Source organism: Mustela lutreola, chromosome 11 (assembly GCF_030435805.1).
Source record: "Mustela lutreola isolate mMusLut2 chromosome 11, mMusLut2.pri, whole genome shotgun sequence".
NCBI lineage: Eukaryota > Metazoa > Chordata > Mammalia > Carnivora > Mustelidae > Mustela > Mustela lutreola.
Genome location: NC_081300.1, coordinates 396,364 through 413,872, shown reverse-complemented (window position 1 = coordinate 413,872; position 17,509 = coordinate 396,364). Strand labels below are relative to the sequence as shown.

Below are 17,509 nucleotides of genomic sequence, written 5' to 3'. Positions count from 1 at the left end.
CACGTGGGCTCCCTCGAAAGTAAAATCCTTGTGACAGACCTTGTCTCGGGATATCTTGCAAACCCAGAAGTCAGCCACGGCTGAGTTACCGGACCGCGTGTCCGTCAGGCTGCGCCTGGGCCTGGTCTGGGCCCGACGGCGGGTTCAAGTCCTACAGATGCACGCAGGGCTCCCCCCACACGCCTCCCCCCAGAAGCGAAACCCCCGCACTCCCCGTCGCCAGCCTGAGCCCTCGTACGGACGCCGTAGTTCTGCTTCCCGAGTCCTTCTCAGGGTTTCTGTCCTTTTTGAGCTCTGACCGTTGCCGTTTTCAGATTCGGGAGTGTTTCTCACGGGTGGTTTATTGTCTCACCATTTTGGAAAAGTTTCTTCGCGGTCTCAGGTCCCAGGAGTCCTAGTGATGCAGATACTCTCCCCAACCTCGTGTTTGTGACTTTGCCAAACAGACCTTCTGTGCCCTTCGGTTTGTGATCAGGGTGGCTCGTGTGGACGCGGACTCGGGAGCGGGGAGTCTGGGGGCAGTGGAGCGTGTGCTGGCCCGTGTGGTCACCTGGGGTGCGCCTGGGCTTCCAGATGTGCGGGCGGCGGGCTGGTTCCTCGGACTGACCGGCCTCTCTGCAGGTCTTTGCGTCCTGGTTCACATGGGGTGGTCCTTGGAGTGCTGCCAAGGAGGCAGGTCACGGCTTCACAGGTGGAGGGCTGGGCCTCGGGCCTCGGCCACACCTGCTGCACTCACGGTGTCCCGGCCTTGTGCTTTGACCTGCTTGGGACTCCCTCGTGCGTGCCGGACTCTTGCTGTGGGGCTGCCTCTGCGGGGCCCGGTGGCACGGGGAACAGAGCGAGTGCCTCGCTCTGGGGTCAGCTGACTTTGGCCATCAGTGCCAGCCGGCTCTTGCCGTGAAACTAGCACTTTGCAGACAGCACTTTGCAGTGCCCTTCCCCAGAGGACAGTGCAGCGTGTGTGCAAGCGTGTGGGGGTGTGCGTGCCAGGGTGTTCTTGTGGGGTGGATGCGCGTGTGTGTGCCGGGACATGGACACTGGTGATGGGGCGTGCCTGCGGGGTACATGCACGCATGTGTGCCGGGCCAGGCCGGCCCCTGCTGCGAGCCGTTCATGGTCTGCGTCTGTCTTGCAGGGGCCACAAGCGTAAACTGCCCGAGGAGGACGCCGGCGGCGTGTCCAGCGGCGCGTCCAGTGGGGAGTCCAGCGGGGCGGACGAGGAAGGCAGCAGCTCGGAGGCAGACGAGATGGCGGCAGCACTGGAGGCCGAGCTCAGCGACCTCATGTGACCTGTGGGGCACAGGGCGGGCGTGCACTCCGTCCCTGGAGGGCTCCAGCAGCGTGGGCCCTTGGATGTTCTCTCTTCTCCAGAAAGACGTGCATATTGGCGGAGCTCCACATACAGAGACACATAATTTTGCAGAAATAGGTGTTTTTAGAGGTTTTACTATGGAAAGTCTACTTTTCTAAGGGACGGTGTCCCGGGAGGCGGTGTGCCAAAGATGTCGCCGCCCCCTGCGCAGCCCGGCGCGGATCGGGAGGTGGGACGCGGGTGGCGGCCAGAGTGCGCAGTGGGGGCCGGGCAGCGGGGCCGCAGGGGCGCGGGGTCCTCCCCCGGGACTCAGATGTAAAGTTTTGTATATCGATCTCGCGTTGACCCACCAAGCAAATTTCTCTTTCATTGAATAAAACTCCTTTTTGTAAGCTCGTGCTGGTGCGCTGCGGCAGGAGCGGCTGGCGCCCGGCCTTCCCCGCGGCCTGTGGGGCTGAGAGCTGTGCGTCTGGCCGCTGCGGGCCGTCCCTGGGAGAACAGACGGGCCTCACTCCTGCAGGCCGTCCCGTGGGCCCGACGTCACGGTACTCGTAGCGAAGCGTTGAGAACACGGAGGGTCTCCGTCAGTGCTCGCTCTCAGGTGACGAGCCTGGATCAGAGATACCCCAGGACCCCAGGCAGCTCCGAGCCGTCCGAGAAGCCGGAGCACGGTTCATCACACGGCGTGTCCCCCAGACAGCCTGATGGTACCTGGTCCCTGGCGCTCGGTCCGGGTCTGACCCATGATCCCTCGCGTTCATGCAGCTCCGGGAGGAGCTGGTACAGCGCCCAGAGACCTCTGGGTGCGAGCCTTGGTCAAGCTGCCCGTGGGGGTGGTCTCCGCACCTCCTCTGAGACGGCCCGGACGGCACCTCCTATCGGCGGACTCTGGGTGGCAGGTGACCTGGCATGTGTTCCTGAACCTCGACAACAGTCTGAGGTATTGCTGGAAGACGCTGTTGGTGGGGCGCACCTTCTCCAGCGCAGGTCAGCTGCGCGGGCTCGGAGACGCTGTTGGTGGGGCGCACCTTCTCCAGCGCAGGTCAGCTGCGCGGGCTCGGAGACGCTGTTGGTGGGGCGTACCTTCTCCAGCTGCGCGGCCTCTCCTCCCTGTTTTCCGGACCACCCGCGGAGTCCGAGGTAACAGGCTGGGCTCCGGCTGTGTGCCGTGCACGCTGCCTTCGAGCGCAGGTAACAGAATCACGGCTTCGCTGGGGTAACCTTGCTATGATACTCACCTATCGGAGAAGCGATGGATGAGCTTCAGGTACAGCTGGTTCTAGGTGTTCACTGGCCACTCAGGCATCATTAAGAACCCAAATCCCCTCCAGGAGTTTGGGCTATCCCTCTGCTACTTGCACTCGGGAGGTCTTTGCACAACAGGGTGTGACGCTCAGATCCCGTCTGTACTTCCGGTGCCGGGCAGTGTGGGGGTGTTACCCTGCGCACAGGACGGGTGGGCAGGCAGGCACGCGGCCAGCAATCCCGGCACTGCCTTGGCCTTGTTCTTCTCCAGGAGGTGAGCGTAGCTGTTGACTCCCTCTCTCCGCAACGGCAGTAAGGGAAACGTGCAGGGGCTGGCTGGGGAGCGGAGGAGCCTCTGTAACACGCACAGCAGCTGCAGACAGGAGCCCGGGCCGGGCTTGTGAAGCGGAAGAAGCTGGAGATTTCCACCTTACACGCCAGACAGCCTCAGGCCACAGTTTCTGAAAGGGCTCAGGCGCTGATCGGTAGCTGTGGCTGAAAAGGGTGTGAGCGGAGGCCGTGGGCCTGGGCCCGGGCTGCTGCCGGCGGGCACGTGTGGGGACCTTGTGGGCTCACGAGGAGCAGGTGGGGCCCTGTGCACCCAGGAGGGGGACGGAAGTGGTGTCCTTCTCAGCTGGTTGGGCCCCTTCCGGCAGGTCCTGGAGGGAGACAAGACCACTCCTCTGTGCTCAGATACCCTGGTGTCCCACCACCCCAGTCAGCAACGGGAAAATGACCAAATTGGAGGGAAAGACCTGGACCTGGTATTACCGGGAAGGAAAAACCGCAGCCTTGGGACCCTGAGAAGCTGGAGGTCTGGGAGGGAAGGTGAGGCCCAGCCGTGAGCTCAACTGAGCAGAACACGCAGGTTGACCCGCTGTTGCCATGAAGGACACCCCTGCCGTGAGTTCAGCTGCTAGGCCCAGCGTGTCGGGGCCTTGACGCTGCTTGGGCTTCTGCAGCCTCAAGGTGCTCGACTCTGCCAGGTGGTGGTTTCCTCTGGACGCCGGGAATTGACTTGGCCGGGAGCAGGCGTCCACGTGGGGACGTGCCCTGTAGGACAGCTGGGCAGGAACACGGCTCGGGGTGCCCTCGATGGCCTGCCCTGACCATCTGGCCTTCGGTGTTCTGGTTTCATAACGTGTCTGTGCCCTAAATGAACCAAACTACTTTTTAAACAGACTCCAGTCCTCCTGCCCCCGGGAGCCTGGGTGGGGGAGCTGTGGGCACTGCGGCAGAGGGGCGGTGGGTGCGACGGCCGACTACCGTCTGCTCACAGGACAGAGTTGTCTGTGCGTCGCCTTCCGAAGCTGTAACAGGAGACTCAGCCGCTTCCCTGCACGTCCGGTAGAGCTCTGCGGTCCGGAGAAGGGCCGTAGGGAGCTGTGTGCTGGGGAATGGGAATCGAGCTCTCGGTCCACAAGAAACCTTTGCACAAGTAGGTAATAAATGGCCGTTTATTTACAACATTGAAAAATCAAACTGGAAATTCAATGAAATTTTTCTTCCGTGGGAAATAGAATGTTGAAATTTTGTGTGACTATGAGTGGATCTCCCGTCCTGAGTTTTTCATGTTTCCAAACAACCCTGCCCCTACCCGGTCTGCAGGCCATGTCAGGCAGGGGGCACGGAGTCGGGGCCAAGCAGGGGCCCCTGCTTGCCACCAGCCGAGTCTCTGGCCTGGAGGGTTTGCCACTCCCAGCACCCTGGGACTTGCGCAGCTGTACATGGGAAGCTTCACGGCGCGGAGTCGTGTCCGAGAAACCTGGCGCCTGATGCCGCGTGGGGCCCATGTTTGCACACGCATGTGCTTTCGTGCAAGGCCGCAGTCTGGTTTGTAAGCGAAGTTTCTGTTTGGAAAGTGCCTCGCAGGTGGAAAACCAGTGCAGAAGAGGAAGCGACACACCCCTCACAGCCCCCGGGTCTCACGGTCACACGGCAGCGTTTTCTGTACTTGGCTTCCCTTGTTTTTTAAAATTAATCTCATTGTGACCTTTTAACATACGCACATCTAAGAGGAAGAAAAATTGCTAGAATCCTGGCACTAAATGTAACCACGTTAACATTTCAATGAGCTGTTTTAGTCCATTTATGCATATGGTTGTAATAGACTATTTTTTAGAGCAGATTTGAGGGTAAGGTATGGAGATTGCCCGTAGTCTTCTGGCCCCGAAACATGCACGGCCTCCCCATGGTCCGTGTCCCCCGGCAGGGTTGTGCGTCCGTGTCGATGAGCCCACGCTGACGTGTCCTTGTCAAACCACGTCGTGGTTTGCAGTGGGGTAACATGGTGGGTGTTCTGTGAGTCCAGATGCGTGGGTGAGGTCGTGAACCCACCATCACTGCACCGAACGGTGGTTTTGCTGCCCTGAAAGTCCTCTGCGCGCTCGCTCCCTCCCTCCGGAGCCGTCCCCCGGCGACCTCCGAGGCCCCTGTGTGCCTGTGGTGGTGACTTTTCAGGACTCGGAGCGCGCAGCTCCGCAGACCGGCCTCCCCTACCGGGGGACACGCACTCGGTGCCCCCGTGTTTCCGTCAAACCCAGCACCCAAATCCAGACTCAGAAATTTCTTGAGACAGACAAGCTGGTTTCTTTAAAACATAATTTCTAAGGGGAAAAAGGAAGAAATAGAGGACCCTAATGGTTCACGAGCCCAGGAGTGCGCCAGCCACTCCCGCGTGGGGCTCGTTTGGGTCACGATACCAGCGAACGGCGAGGGGCAGGCACGCGGCCTGACAACACGGCCTGGGTCGGCGATTCGACCGTCGCGCATGTGAGAGGACGCGCTTTCTTGAGAGTCCGTGGTTGTCAGGAACATCCTGAAGGAGACGGAGCCTCGCGGTGCGGGAGACGGGGTCGGATGCGAGCGCGGTCCCCGTGCATCCGAGCTGACGCTGAGCCTTCCGCACGTCTGCAGTGTCCCCTGACCAAGGACGAGCTGCGGGGACGCCCGACACGCACCAAGAGACCCCCCAGCCCCCACCCAGGCGGCCGGCACACAGCCACGGCCCTGCCGTCTTTCCAAGCAGGTTTGGGAGCCTTTGCAGTGAAGAGCGGGGTGGGGGCGTGTTCTCGGGGGTCATTTGCAGAGAAAGTCTCCACAGGAACTTGTGTGAGGACCCCTTCTGCCCCGCGCCGCAAAATTTGCCCCTATTTGGCTCCAAAGGGAAACCCTCTTGTCTTTTTTAACCACAGTTTCATGATCCTTGTGATTTGAGTTCTGGTGTGTTGCGCGCGGCCTGAGAAGGTAAGTTGGGCTGCCGGAGGCCTTGCAGACCCGAAAGCCGGCTTCGCCACGCCGCACCGGGTCCTCCTGGCTTTAGTCATTGCCCGCCCGCTGGCCCCATCACAACCGGGTCAGGGCGCGCGGACCCCGAGGCCCGCCCTTTCCTCCGGATGCTTTCAGGATTTTTATCTGTATCGCGTTGATTTATCTCAGGGTTTCTTCGGGAGGCCTGTCTCCTGGGGGTTCTGGGTTGGGACCAGTCCCCGCGCGAGTGTCCGTTCGTCTGAAGTGGCGTTGTTGAGCGCTTCCTCGTCGTTCTGCGGTTCCTTGCTCTCTCTTCCTGTCACTTCTCACCCCGTATCCCTTTGTCCTCCGTCCTGAATTCGGGGGCGCGTCTGGTGTCGTGTCCGACAGTCTCCAGTCCAGTTCTCGAGAGGGTCGGGTCCTCTGACCTCCTGCCACGGCCGTCGGGGCGCACAGGGCCCGCCCAGCAGCATCTCCTCAGCGCCTCTGTCTCCTTGTCGGCGCCCGCCTGGCGCCTGCACCGGGCCCCAGAACCTTCTACCTCCTGTTCGGTTGCATCCTGGGAAATAAAACCTTCTGAAGTTTCCTTCAGGTTCTTGCATTTTATAACTTTGTAAAAGAGGGTTTCTCCTACTCCGCATTTTTCCAAGCCCTCCCCCGCAGTCAGATTTCTGGAAGTGCTTTCATTCTCAGAGGAAGAGCGGTCTGTCTGGACTCAGCACAGGGTTTGGGTTGGTGTGACCACCCCGTTTGCAGCAAGAACGGTGCCTGACCTGAGAGCCCGGGGCGCCGACGTCCACCCCTCAGCCCTCGGAGCAAAGTGTGTCTTCCCCGCAACAGGGTTCATTTTGCCTGGTTTGGGATTTTAAGAGGGAAACCCCTTTCCCTCACGTGGCGTTGTTTTAGGAATCTGTCCACGTAGGACGTGTAGCTCTAGTTCGTTCCTGTCCTGTTCTCCAGCACCCACTAGAGGAACGTTCCAGATTGTGTCTTGTGTTCTGCTTGTGCTGGTGGCTCCTCTGGCTTTCCATGAACAAGTGGGCCACTGGGAACGTTCTGTGTGCCCCCAGGTTTCCTAGACAAAGCTGTCACCACCCTGGCTATGGGGGCTCACACTCCACCCAGCCCTGCCCGACCTCCACGCCCGCAGGAGCAGAGGCCCAAGGCCCTCCCAGGTTGGCAGGGCCATGTCCGGGGACGGGACCTCCCACGAGCCCTGCTGGGCCACCAGCATTCTCGGACGGTCTCTGGGGACCAGTTCCCACACCGGATGGATGGACTTTCACATCCTGCCCTTCCGTGGATGGGACTGTTCTTGTGCATGTGGATGGCATGTCCTGGTCACCAGAGAGCTGGGCTGGCACCGGCCACTCAGCATGGGCCAGCTGTGCCCGCCTCCCCGGGGACGCAGCCCAGGCAGGGTCACCAGCATTCGAGAGCGCATGCTACCAGAAACACTGGGGTTTAGAAAACAGACCTCAAGGCCTCTCTCGGAAGCTCCTTTGCCCGGGGATACGCCTGCCCATTCGCAAAGACAAGCCCTTGCTGGCCATGTGGATGGTCACCGTGTAACCAGGGCGCCAGCACATGGAGGTGCCGCCGTCCCCAGAGGGACACACTGACGATCTAGTCCCTGACGTCCGCCTTAGTTGAGGGTGAGGTGCTGGTCCTGGGCCCCAGATGCCCGTCCCCAAGCACCTGTGGGAGGGCTGCAGCTGCCTCTCGGGGCAGGAGCCGAGAAGGGCCACGAGGCCGCCGAGGGAGCCGCGGACAGGCCCGTCTTCACCACAGCATCCGGAGTGCAGCCGCCACCCCCCAGCCAGCTTCCGAGGGCCTTGGCCAAGAGGAGCCCCGGCAGTGGTTCTGTTACTGGTATTGGAACTGGTTTCTAAAAATGGATTTTTTGGCAGTGAAGAAAGCAACCCAGGACATCTACGCTCCCTGAAAAGCCACCTGGTGACCTCGGTGGCCTGAGCACGAGTCTTACCGGAACGTTCCGCATGAAACGCCGGAGTCTGGAAGGCGCCGTCGGCCAGTCGGGGGCCGTGAAGTCCCGGCATCTGGAGCACGGGTCCGCCAACGGCACTAACGGGCACGTTCTTTAGGAAGCTCGATTCTCTGGAGAATCAGAACCTTTGAAAGAGGGAAGAAGAGAATAGAAGTTAAGTCCAGAGACCGGAAGACAGAAGTCAAGTCCTGTCCAGAGACCGGAAGAAGCCGTTCGAAACCCCCCTTCCTCCCTGGGAAGACGCGTTCTGATCGCACAGGAGCTCCCGGCCCCCGTGGGCCCGGCGTCTGACACGGCCACTCCCCATCACTCCTCGGGGGTGTGCCCAGTTAGGCTGAAATGCCCGGCCGGTGCATCCTGCGTTTTCTGGACCTAGAGCAGTTGGTGCATACGGCAGGGGCTCAACAGAGGCTGAAGAAGATGTAAGTGAAGGCGTGAGCCACTGTCCTTGCCTGGTAGGGTTTTTGCGTGTGGGAGTCTGGATTCCTGGGCGCCCTCCTGGGGCCACAGGGTCACAACACAGAGCTCACTCTCTGGGGATGAACTCCACGTGCACAGCCTGATGACCCCCGGTCCGTGTCAGCCAGTCACCCGGCCCTCCGGCTGCTGCTGTCCCCGAGACCGGGCAGACTCCTGCTCCCCGTGTCTCTCTCCTGCTCTCCTGCCTGGAAAACTCAGACTTCATTTCCTCTGCGCACCTCCCACCACAGAGCCCCTCTCTGGCCAAGGTGCTGTGCCTGTGGGTGGCCTGGAGCTGCACCCCCAGCCCTGGGGGCTCCCATGCAGGCCCCACGGGTGTCCCGAGGTCAGCAACCCCCAGCACCGGGGTACCCTCCCCGCAGCACTGAGGTCCTGTGGAGGGAGGTTTCCAGGCGGCCGTTTCGGGACTCCTTCCTGGGTCCCAGGCGGAGCTGCCCTTCCTCACAGGGCCCGGACAGTCTGAGTCAACACTGCTGTTGCTTTCAGGTGCTTTTAGGTGATGTTGTTTAATCAAACCACCTCCCTATAGGAAGAGGACCTCTGATGCTGTCCAGAGCCGTTTCTAGGGCGCCAGCTTGCTGATGAAGTCGGTTCCATCTTCACCTCGTCTCTGGGAAGTTAAGCCCCGAGGTCTCCCTGGAGGTGAGACAGAGCTCTGTCCTCAGCACGTGGCTGCCTGGGGGGCCGTGTTCCTGTCCTCCGCCAGATCTCTGCGCCAGAGCGAGCAGGAACGGACCAGACGTCTCCTCCCCATCCCGCGAGTCTGCCCCTCATGCCTGTGAAGACCTTTCCTTGGGGCAGGGGAGGGGGACAAGACCCCACATCCTGGGCTGAGCAACCCACTTCTGGTCACCTATCTGGGGTGTGGGTGCCCTGCCCCAGAGTGCACTGGCCTGCGTGAGCAGTCAGAGCTGCCTGGATGAGAAGAGGGTCCGCTCCCAGCTCGCCCGCTGTGGCTGCGTGACGGGGAGAATACGGCTTGCACCGATCGTGCCTGAATGTGCGTGTCCGGGAAATGGACGAAGTAGCAGTGCTAGTGGTGTTGGATCAGGGGCTCAGTAAGGTCATGACATAAGGCCGCACGGGATGACAACGAGAAGGCGTCCGCGAACCAGAAGCTCCGAGCTCCATCTGGTTCCGCGCGCCTGGAGTCCTGACACACCGAGGCGGGTTTTGCCCGGCGAGCTGTGTCCTGGGAACTCCCGCCCGTGGCTGTGCTCAGGGACAGACAGGAAGTGGGACCAGAGCCGCTCTGTTCCCTGTAACCGATGGCATTTCTCGGACGTGTCCCTTTAGCGGGCGCACTCAGCCCCGAGTAAAGTGCATGCTCAGGGGTGGGGGGTGGCAGCACACGGGGACACCGTGACGCCATCTGTGTGCGGTTCCGTTTGGGAACGGGATCATTTGACCCGGTGACGCTCTCGGGAAGGCGAGCCGTCAGGAGACACACGGCTCCAGGCCCCTCAGAGGGGCATCCCACCCTGCACCCCAGCCCTGGAGCCAGGGCGCCCCGTGAGCCCCACGGGACCACGAGCTAAGGCTCAGAGAAACTGGGCTCCTACCCATAGGCTTCTTCCCACGGTGGCTCAGCCTGGGACAGAGCAGGGTTCGGGCGCTCCCCACCACCCTCGGCCACTGGCCATCCCTGCCGCGCCCACGCCGGACACAGTGGGGCCCAAGGCTGGAGTAGTTGAGCCTCGTCTGGGTTCCTCCTCCAGGACTTGGTAACAATCATTCTGACCTCGGGGGGCACCTCTCGCCCCACAAGGTCAGCATCACCAGCGACAGACCTCGAGCATAACTCAGACCCTTCGTGCTCAAAGGGACCCCACTCTGTGCTCCCTGGATGCGGCAGTGACCCGGGCCGGCCTGTCCGAGGCTGGAGCGTGTGCCCCTGGGCACCGGCCCTCACGCCCGCTTTAAGGGCTCCACGACCTGCTCTCGCGCCAGACCCAGTGGGTTTACGAGAAGCCGTGGAGCCGATGCTGTCCCAGAACGGTGTTAGGGATTCACGGCGTCCCCACGGCTCTCATCCCCAGCCCCTCGACGACCCTTGGCAGCCCCTGAAGGTCCGTGGTTTTTCATGCTAACATTGTGCGCCAGGGCAGGAGCTCCGCGGAACCCACAGGAGGGGCACGCTGTGTCAGGGCTCAGCGGGGAGGGCGGGGCGGACCACTCTGCAGAGAGCCCTGGACTGCAGCTCTCACGGGGGGTCCTTCGGGAGGAAGGTCCGGCCAGCTGATCGGCTTGGGGCTCTGCAGCCTGGGAGCTGCCCAGCCACCTGCCCGGTGAACCTGTCAGCTCCTGACATTTTTCTGGAAAGTTCTGTTTCATTTAACGTGGTCACTTGTGAACACTTCACCCAGAAACTGGGAAGTGCCTGGGGGCCGGGGGGCTGTGCTGCTAACATCTGACCATCTGCCCACAGGGCACCCAGCCACACTCCTCCTTCCAGAAACATAGCTCTGGGGTCAGTGCGTCATCATGGTCACTGCTGCAGCCCGTCCCTGGGCGGGACCACACTCCCAGAAGCAGTCTGTGCAGGGAAATGCACAGCCACAGGCTGGGAGCTGGTAGCAAGTCTTCTGGGCTCTGTGCTGTGCATGCCCCGACCTGGGGCCAGTCCCCGGGCTGACGACCTCGAGAGCAGAGATGATGAAAGTCGGAACAAGCATCCGAAAGTCAGTTTCTAACCAGATGGGTAACGACCGCCTTGCTCGGGCATAGGCCGCGGCCCTGGGACCCTGCTGCGTGGACGCGCCCGCCCTGCAGAGACGGTGGGTGAGCCCAGCTTCCCGGTGCACACGGCCCTGCTGCCTGCTCTGGCCACGGCCAACACACACCGCCGGCTCCCTGCGGCCCTGAGGTCCCGCCTGCTCTTACAGAACCAGGTCGCTGTCCAGAGGGCAGACTTCAGGGGCCGCAGCGCAGGCTGCTCTCGGACGGGTCACCCGGGGTCCTGTGACGCAGTGTGGTCCCCGCAGCCCCGGCACTCCCCATAGGCGGGAGCCCTGGGAGCCGTACAACCCTTGGGTGCCGGAGGCCCGTGGCCCCGAGCTGCCGCCTCCTGCTGGTTCCGTCTCACGAGCCCCCCCACCTGGTTCACCTCACTGGCCCTCCCCTGCCCCCCGGCACCCGTCCTGCGTCTCCTCTTACATGGGTTCTCAGCTGTCTCCGAGCCCTCACCAGCACACACACGAAGTGCCGCCAGGACGAGGCGACCCGTGCAAACAGGGGCTTTGGCTGCACCCCCTGCATTGGCTCCCCAGCCCCACTGACAGGACACCCCTGGTGCTTCAGCCCCAAACCCCGCTGTTGCCTTGGGGAGGCGGGGGATGAAGGGGGGCATGGGCCCGCTGCCACAACCTGGGGCCAGCTGTAACTGGGTCCGAATCCTGCTGCCCTCCTGGAACCGGTTTGCACAGCACACGGCCCCACGGGTGCCTGCCCGGCGTTCGTGCAGTGGCCAGCATCCCGGGTCTCAGAACCGAGCCAGCCGACCCCACTGAACACCGCGCAGCACGTACTGTAAACCAGAGCTGCTCCCAGCCTCCGTCCACCAAGGAAGCGACCATCTCCGGCGCGCTCCTCCGGCTGGGCTCCGTGGTGGCCACTGCCTCTTCAGCCGCAGCCCTAGGGCCCACAAACCCTTGTCTGGTCGCACACCGGCCTTTCCTGGGCAAGGCCACAGCTCGCAGCGGCTGCCTTCTGGCCAGGCTGAGATGGGCCTGGTCCACAGGGGGAGGTGAGGACCCGCATCCAGCCGTCCCGGGGACAGACTGAGCAGCACGGCCACCCACGTGCCCTGGCTCAGGTACTTCTGTTACTGATGAATGGATGTCCCATCCCTGAGAGTGGAGGGCCCTTGAGGGGTCCCTGGGGGCACAAAGGACACGCCCCCACACACACGCCTGCCACTAGGCTCTGGGTCTCGTCAGGGCGTGTGGCCTCCCGTGGCACAGCCGCTGTGGTCACGAAGGCCGTGACTCTGGGAGTTCTGGAACACACAGCGCTCTATCGGGAAGACGTGTCAAGCTCCGACAAGGGACCTCCTCCCTCTGCTCACGCTCTGCGACGACACTCATTCTCCCCAAGACCTGGGATCAGTCTCCAACCAGGGGGCTGCCGCTTTTCCTTCTAAAATCCTAATTTCCAGCTTCATAACTTGGCCACAGTTCAAAACGAGAAAAAGAAAACAGGTATTTGGGGTTTGGATGTTTGTTTGTTTGTTGTTTTGAGGAACAAGGAAAACTTAAAGCTAGCGGCACGCGGCGTTCCTTCCACCGGCTCTGGCTGTCTGAGGCGTTCGGGGAGTGTGTCTGCGGGACGTCCTAGGGGACGCCTTCCAGCACGCACTGCACCTGCCTGGGAACAGTGCAGCGTCTTTCAATGTTTGGTTTTGGTCATCTCTGGCCCGTAGGTGTTGAGAAATGGAGACTTTCCAGTCCTTCCTCAGTAAACACAGGAACTAAGTGAGCCTGGAAACTGTTCGAATTCCGGGCCTCTGCCCTTCAAGTCTCCTCAATGCCATGACGGTTTCCTAAATAATGTTTCCAGACCTGCGTGTCGACTGAGGGACAGAATCAGCTAGGGCCTGTACCCTGTACGCCATGGGGGGCCCCGTGGGTGCTGCAGACCCCGAATGTGGGGCAGGCCCTCCGGCAGCTGCTGAGCCTGCTGGTGATACCCGGCACGGGGCGGGGAGGGTGTCCCCCGAGGCCTCCCCGCCGGGGGGAAAGGAGCAGACAGACGAGATGTTTGGGGCCGTCTGAACGGAACAACACTCTCCCCAAAGTCTCCTTTCAAAACAGTCCTGTTTCCCCTGATGTGGCCCCAAGACAGCCAGGTGGTGCAGCTGCCGGCAGCGGATGGGGGCAGGCACCCCGCTCCCCGCACCCCTACTTCCAGCCCGGGTCTCCACCTGTCTCAACGGCCTGAGTCCCCCCACCCGGAGCGGAGGTGTTGCCGTGGGAACAAGTGCCCCGCACAGCATGCCGGATGCCGGGCCATCTTGACCCAAGGCTCAGGGCCTGTCCAGCACCACCGGGGAGCTGTGGCCAAGTGCAGAGCTGGACTCCTGACCCAGCAGGGGTCCCCTGGTGCCACCCCTGCCAGACAGGTCCTTGCGCGGCGACCCGAGTTCCTATGTGCTCAGCAAGGCTCCCTGGCTGCCCGCAGGGCCAGCTCCCAGTTCAGAATGATCTAGCAACTCTGCATTCTAGAGCTGCCCCAAGGAATCAGCAGTTTTTGGTTTGCTTTGTTTTCTGTGCTCCGTGTTTTTCAGCCACATGGGTCCAAATTCAGCATCCAACAAGGACTTAAGGCCAGGGAAGCCCCACACCCTCAGTCTCCCTCAAGCTGCTGGGACACCGGAGGGACAGGCGCAGAAAGGACTCCCTGCTTGAAGACCTCCCCTCCTTGGCCCACGGTCACCTGGCAAACGGGTGCAGAGTGGGAGAAGGGAGTCTGTACGTGCTAGAGACTCAGGGTGACACCACCGTAGGAAGTCACCAGGGGTCGTCAGAAAGACGTGCTGCGGAGCACCAGGTCCATCTAGAAAACGGGTCAGAGCAGAGTCAGCAAGTCAAGCGGAGGGAGGACCAGGGAGAGGAGGCGAGTCCTGCGTCAGGAGAGAGCACTCAGCTCTCTGCTCAGCGGAGAGCAGAACTCACTCCCTCCCCGCCCTTGCCTGGCCCGAATAAACGTGTTTGGGGGCGCAGGCGCTGCCCCGCTTCTTAGGGAGCTCAAGGCCATTCCTTCCTCCCTCCAGAGACCTCTATGCTGCTGCCAAGCACCGCCTTCGCGGGACTGGGGGTGACAGGCGCCGGCCACTGGGAAGAAACAGGCCCCGAACCAGTGAGAGTACGTAGCGAAGGGGGCATGTCACGGTGGCCACACCGCCGGCACGGTCACACCGCCGCCTGTCCCATCACCTCCGCTACCTGTCTGCGGGTGCGTCTCCCCCGTGAGAGCAGAAGCTCCTCCCTGATGAGACGCTGCGTCACGGGGCCCAGCCCCTACCTGGCAGGACGCGTCTTGTAAGTGCAGGAAGCGGGTGATTCAGCAGCGTTCGGGGTGTGTGGGAAGGAAACCCTGCCTAAAACGGGGGTGTCTGTGGAGGACCCAACTGGCCGACCCCGCACGAAACGCGGACGCCCCCGGTGAGCTGGCCGGCCACCGTCTGCGCCAAACAGACCCGCACGGGCCGCACCGGATTCCCGCAGTCGCTGTCCACGCTGCTGGCTGAGCGGGTCTTCCCTGGGACAGCTCGGCTGGCTTCTGCTCTGACGGGCGCCTTCTCTGACCGGAGCCTCGGCGAAGGCTGCCCCGACTTCAGACACCGGCTCGGTTCCGGCCGCACGAGAGCGAGGACTCGGCCGGGTCCCACACCAGCCCAAGGCGGGTGACGCACGGGCAGGCAGAGCTTGTGCGAAATCACTGATGGAGCTTGAATTCTCGGGGACTCGGGGAAGACGCGCCGGGTTCGCCGTCCACGTTTACCCCTGCGATTCCCACCTCGGGGCTTTAGGGGAGGATGGGGGGTCACCGGCCAGGACTAGGGGCTGCCTTGTCGGTGGGGAGGGGCCGTTCCTGACTCAGCAGCACACTGGTGCACGGTTCTGTCCCGTGCCTGTTGCCAGGGTCACGCCATCCCCCGCTGCGACGAACAGTCGGCCTCGAGCAAGCACAACAAGCCGGGGTCTGGCGCTTGGTTCCGCCAAACTGTACTCGCCGCGTTACTAAACACCCCTCCCCCCATGGCAACAGCACCAGAGGACGTCTGAGAGGAAGTCTAAGTGGGAGAACCTCATTTCAGCTCTAAAATACATGATTTTCTTTATTCTACGAGGATCTGGGGTGTGGACGTCAGATAACACCATGACGCTCACGTGGTGTCTCTACCACCTCCATGGGGACGTCCGGCCATGTCTGGACAGTCTTGGTTATGTATGGGGGCAGCTGGGGTGCTCCTGAGCATCCCGTGGGGCCCAGGACAGCCCCCCACCCCGAGAAATGACCCGCCCGAACGCTGAGGGAGCCGCGGCTGAGAGGTCACGGTGTGGGCTGTCCTGAGCTCTGTCCGTCCTGCACGGGCCCCACCATCCCAGCCCGACCTGCCAGGGAGTTGAGCCTCTGGACACAGTGGTATTATTCTGGGACAGAAAGGAGACGGCGGATCCTTAGAACGACTCCGGCCTCAGGGCCTCTGTCCACGTGCGCCGCCGGCTGAGAACGACCGGAGAGGACAGTGGGGCCAAGATGCAGAAGGACAGAAACGGACCCAGGACTTCGCCGAAACCCTACACTCAGGCCCGCGGGGGCCGAGCCGTGGCCTGAGCAAGTACGTTACGGGGCTGAGCCTTCCGAAGGTGAAGCCAGCTGGAGAACATTTCTCGGGCCGAGCCCGAGTCCTGGCGGCTCTACGGCCACGACGCCTGCGGGTTTCCGTGAAGGAGGCAAAGTGCGTCCACACAGCAGAACGGCCCCTTGGCTGGCCCTGGAGGAGCGCGGAGTGTCTTCACAAACCCTACAGCCCCTTCCCTCTGATCTGGAATGGAACGTGTCCAAATTACTTTTCTCTCCTTCCTTTTGTAATAAATTAGGGGTTTCTCCTGCTGAACTTTACTGTCCAGTCGTCCTCTGGTTGGGAACAGCACTTCTCAGCCTCCGCGTCTGACCGCACGGCCTGAAAAACTCCAAGTCTCTCCGGCGCGAAACCTGCCTTGGCAGAGGAGCAGGTCGCGCGGGTCGGAGGGGAGGCAGCGCGACGCTCCTCCCGCGGCTGAGAGCAGAGCGGGCGTGGGGGGCCCTCGCACCCCACCTGCTGCTGTGGTGAAAGTCGCACGCGTTCTTTCCAGGGAATACGGAGAAGCAAAAAGCGCCCACAACCCCCGGCGGGGCCCAAGCGGGAGCACGTGTAAGAGACTTTAACACGAGGCACCGGGTCACCTCACCCTATACTGTCCCCGTGTCCCAAGGATGCCTCACGGACGCGTACGCAGGCTACTCTCCGCGCGTCCAGGCAGTCTGGGGGTTCCCTGTGGGCGACATGCTTCCGTCCACAGTCCAGCGCCTGAACTCACCCACCCCAATCTGCGACCCACGGGGACGACCCGATGAGGACGGCGGGGGCCCTGAGAAGGCGCGCCCCTTGCAAGGAGAGGTGACGTGGGGTTCCGGTGAGCCCTCCCCTTGCGAGTGAGCCTGCAGAGTTGTCAGGCGTCTGTCGGTTCGGTTCCGTCTGGTCCCTTGGGACGGAGCCGCCTCACATGTTCTCACAGGACGAGGGAAGGACAGCGTCCACGGCCCATGGGGCGCTCCCTCCGGGCTGGGGGCTGGACGCCATTCTTCCCGAGCGACGCTGCACTCGCGGTCGCCGTCAGCCTTGCGCAGACCAGCGGGGCCGGGAGCTGCCGCGGAGGGACCCTGGGGGAAGCGAGCAGACACCTGCACTGAAGGCCCATCTGCTCTGAGAGGTAAATAACTCGGCTTCTCTGGCGGGCAGAGACGGTCCTGATCTCCAGCCCGAAACAAAGGCAAAGCCCCCACCGCAGGCGTTAGAGGATGGGGTCCCTCCTTGGCCGCAGGAGCCCCGGCCGGCAGACAGAGAGGACGTCTGCGGCCCCGGACGCGCCATCAAAGGACACTCGTTATTCGGCCGAACTCCGGGAACGCAGCGACCCGCCTCACCGGGACACACCCTCCCGCGGTTGGAGTGCACCAAGGGCCGTGCCCGCCAACCCCAGACCCCAGGCCGCCCGCCCCCGACGCCACAAGGAGCCCTGGATGCAGACCGTCTCCATCCACCTCTGCTGTCATGCTTGCCGTGTTTCTGCCGAAGCCTTTATGGACACGTGAGTCCGCGTGGACTCCGGTTCTCCGACCCTCACACCGCCAGCCCCGTCGCTGCCGCCAGAGACCAGACACCGCCGGCCAAGCCCTCAGAGGCTCCTCAGGGTGTGACATGGGGAAGGCGACTCCTGACTCTCCTTCCTTCCCAGGGTGCAAGGTGACCGCCCACAGGGCCGTTCTGAAATGGCAGAAAATGTTTCAGTTGACCCCTTTGGCCAGCAGGGACCTCCCTTCCCTGCACCTGGTTTCAAATGTTTTCTGATCAGTTGTTTCAAATGCAGGAAACGTGACCAGTTGCTGCCGAACTGTAAAATGACTCTTCCCTTTAGAAAACTTGGACGACGGTGCTGAAGGACAGTGGC

General features: G+C 62.3%; 1 protein-coding gene across 4 annotated transcripts in view; it reads left to right on the top strand.

Annotated features, from left to right (window-relative positions):
- CTDP1 (CTD phosphatase subunit 1) overlaps positions 1–1,704 on the top strand; it is a 51,867-nt gene extending 50,163 nt beyond the window's left edge. For 2 of the 4 annotated variants that reach the window (XM_059138728.1, XM_059138726.1), the window contains one exon: positions 1,136–1,439. In XM_059138728.1, the coding sequence (XP_058994711.1) occupies positions 1,136–1,289 (154 nt within the window). In that variant the 3' untranslated portion in view covers positions 1,290–1,439. Of the gene's footprint in view, positions 1–1,135 lie in introns of all 4 variants that reach the window. The other 2 variants (XM_059138725.1, XM_059138727.1) reach the window with 2 other exon arrangements.
- Positions 1,705–17,509: the final 15,805 nt, after the last annotated feature.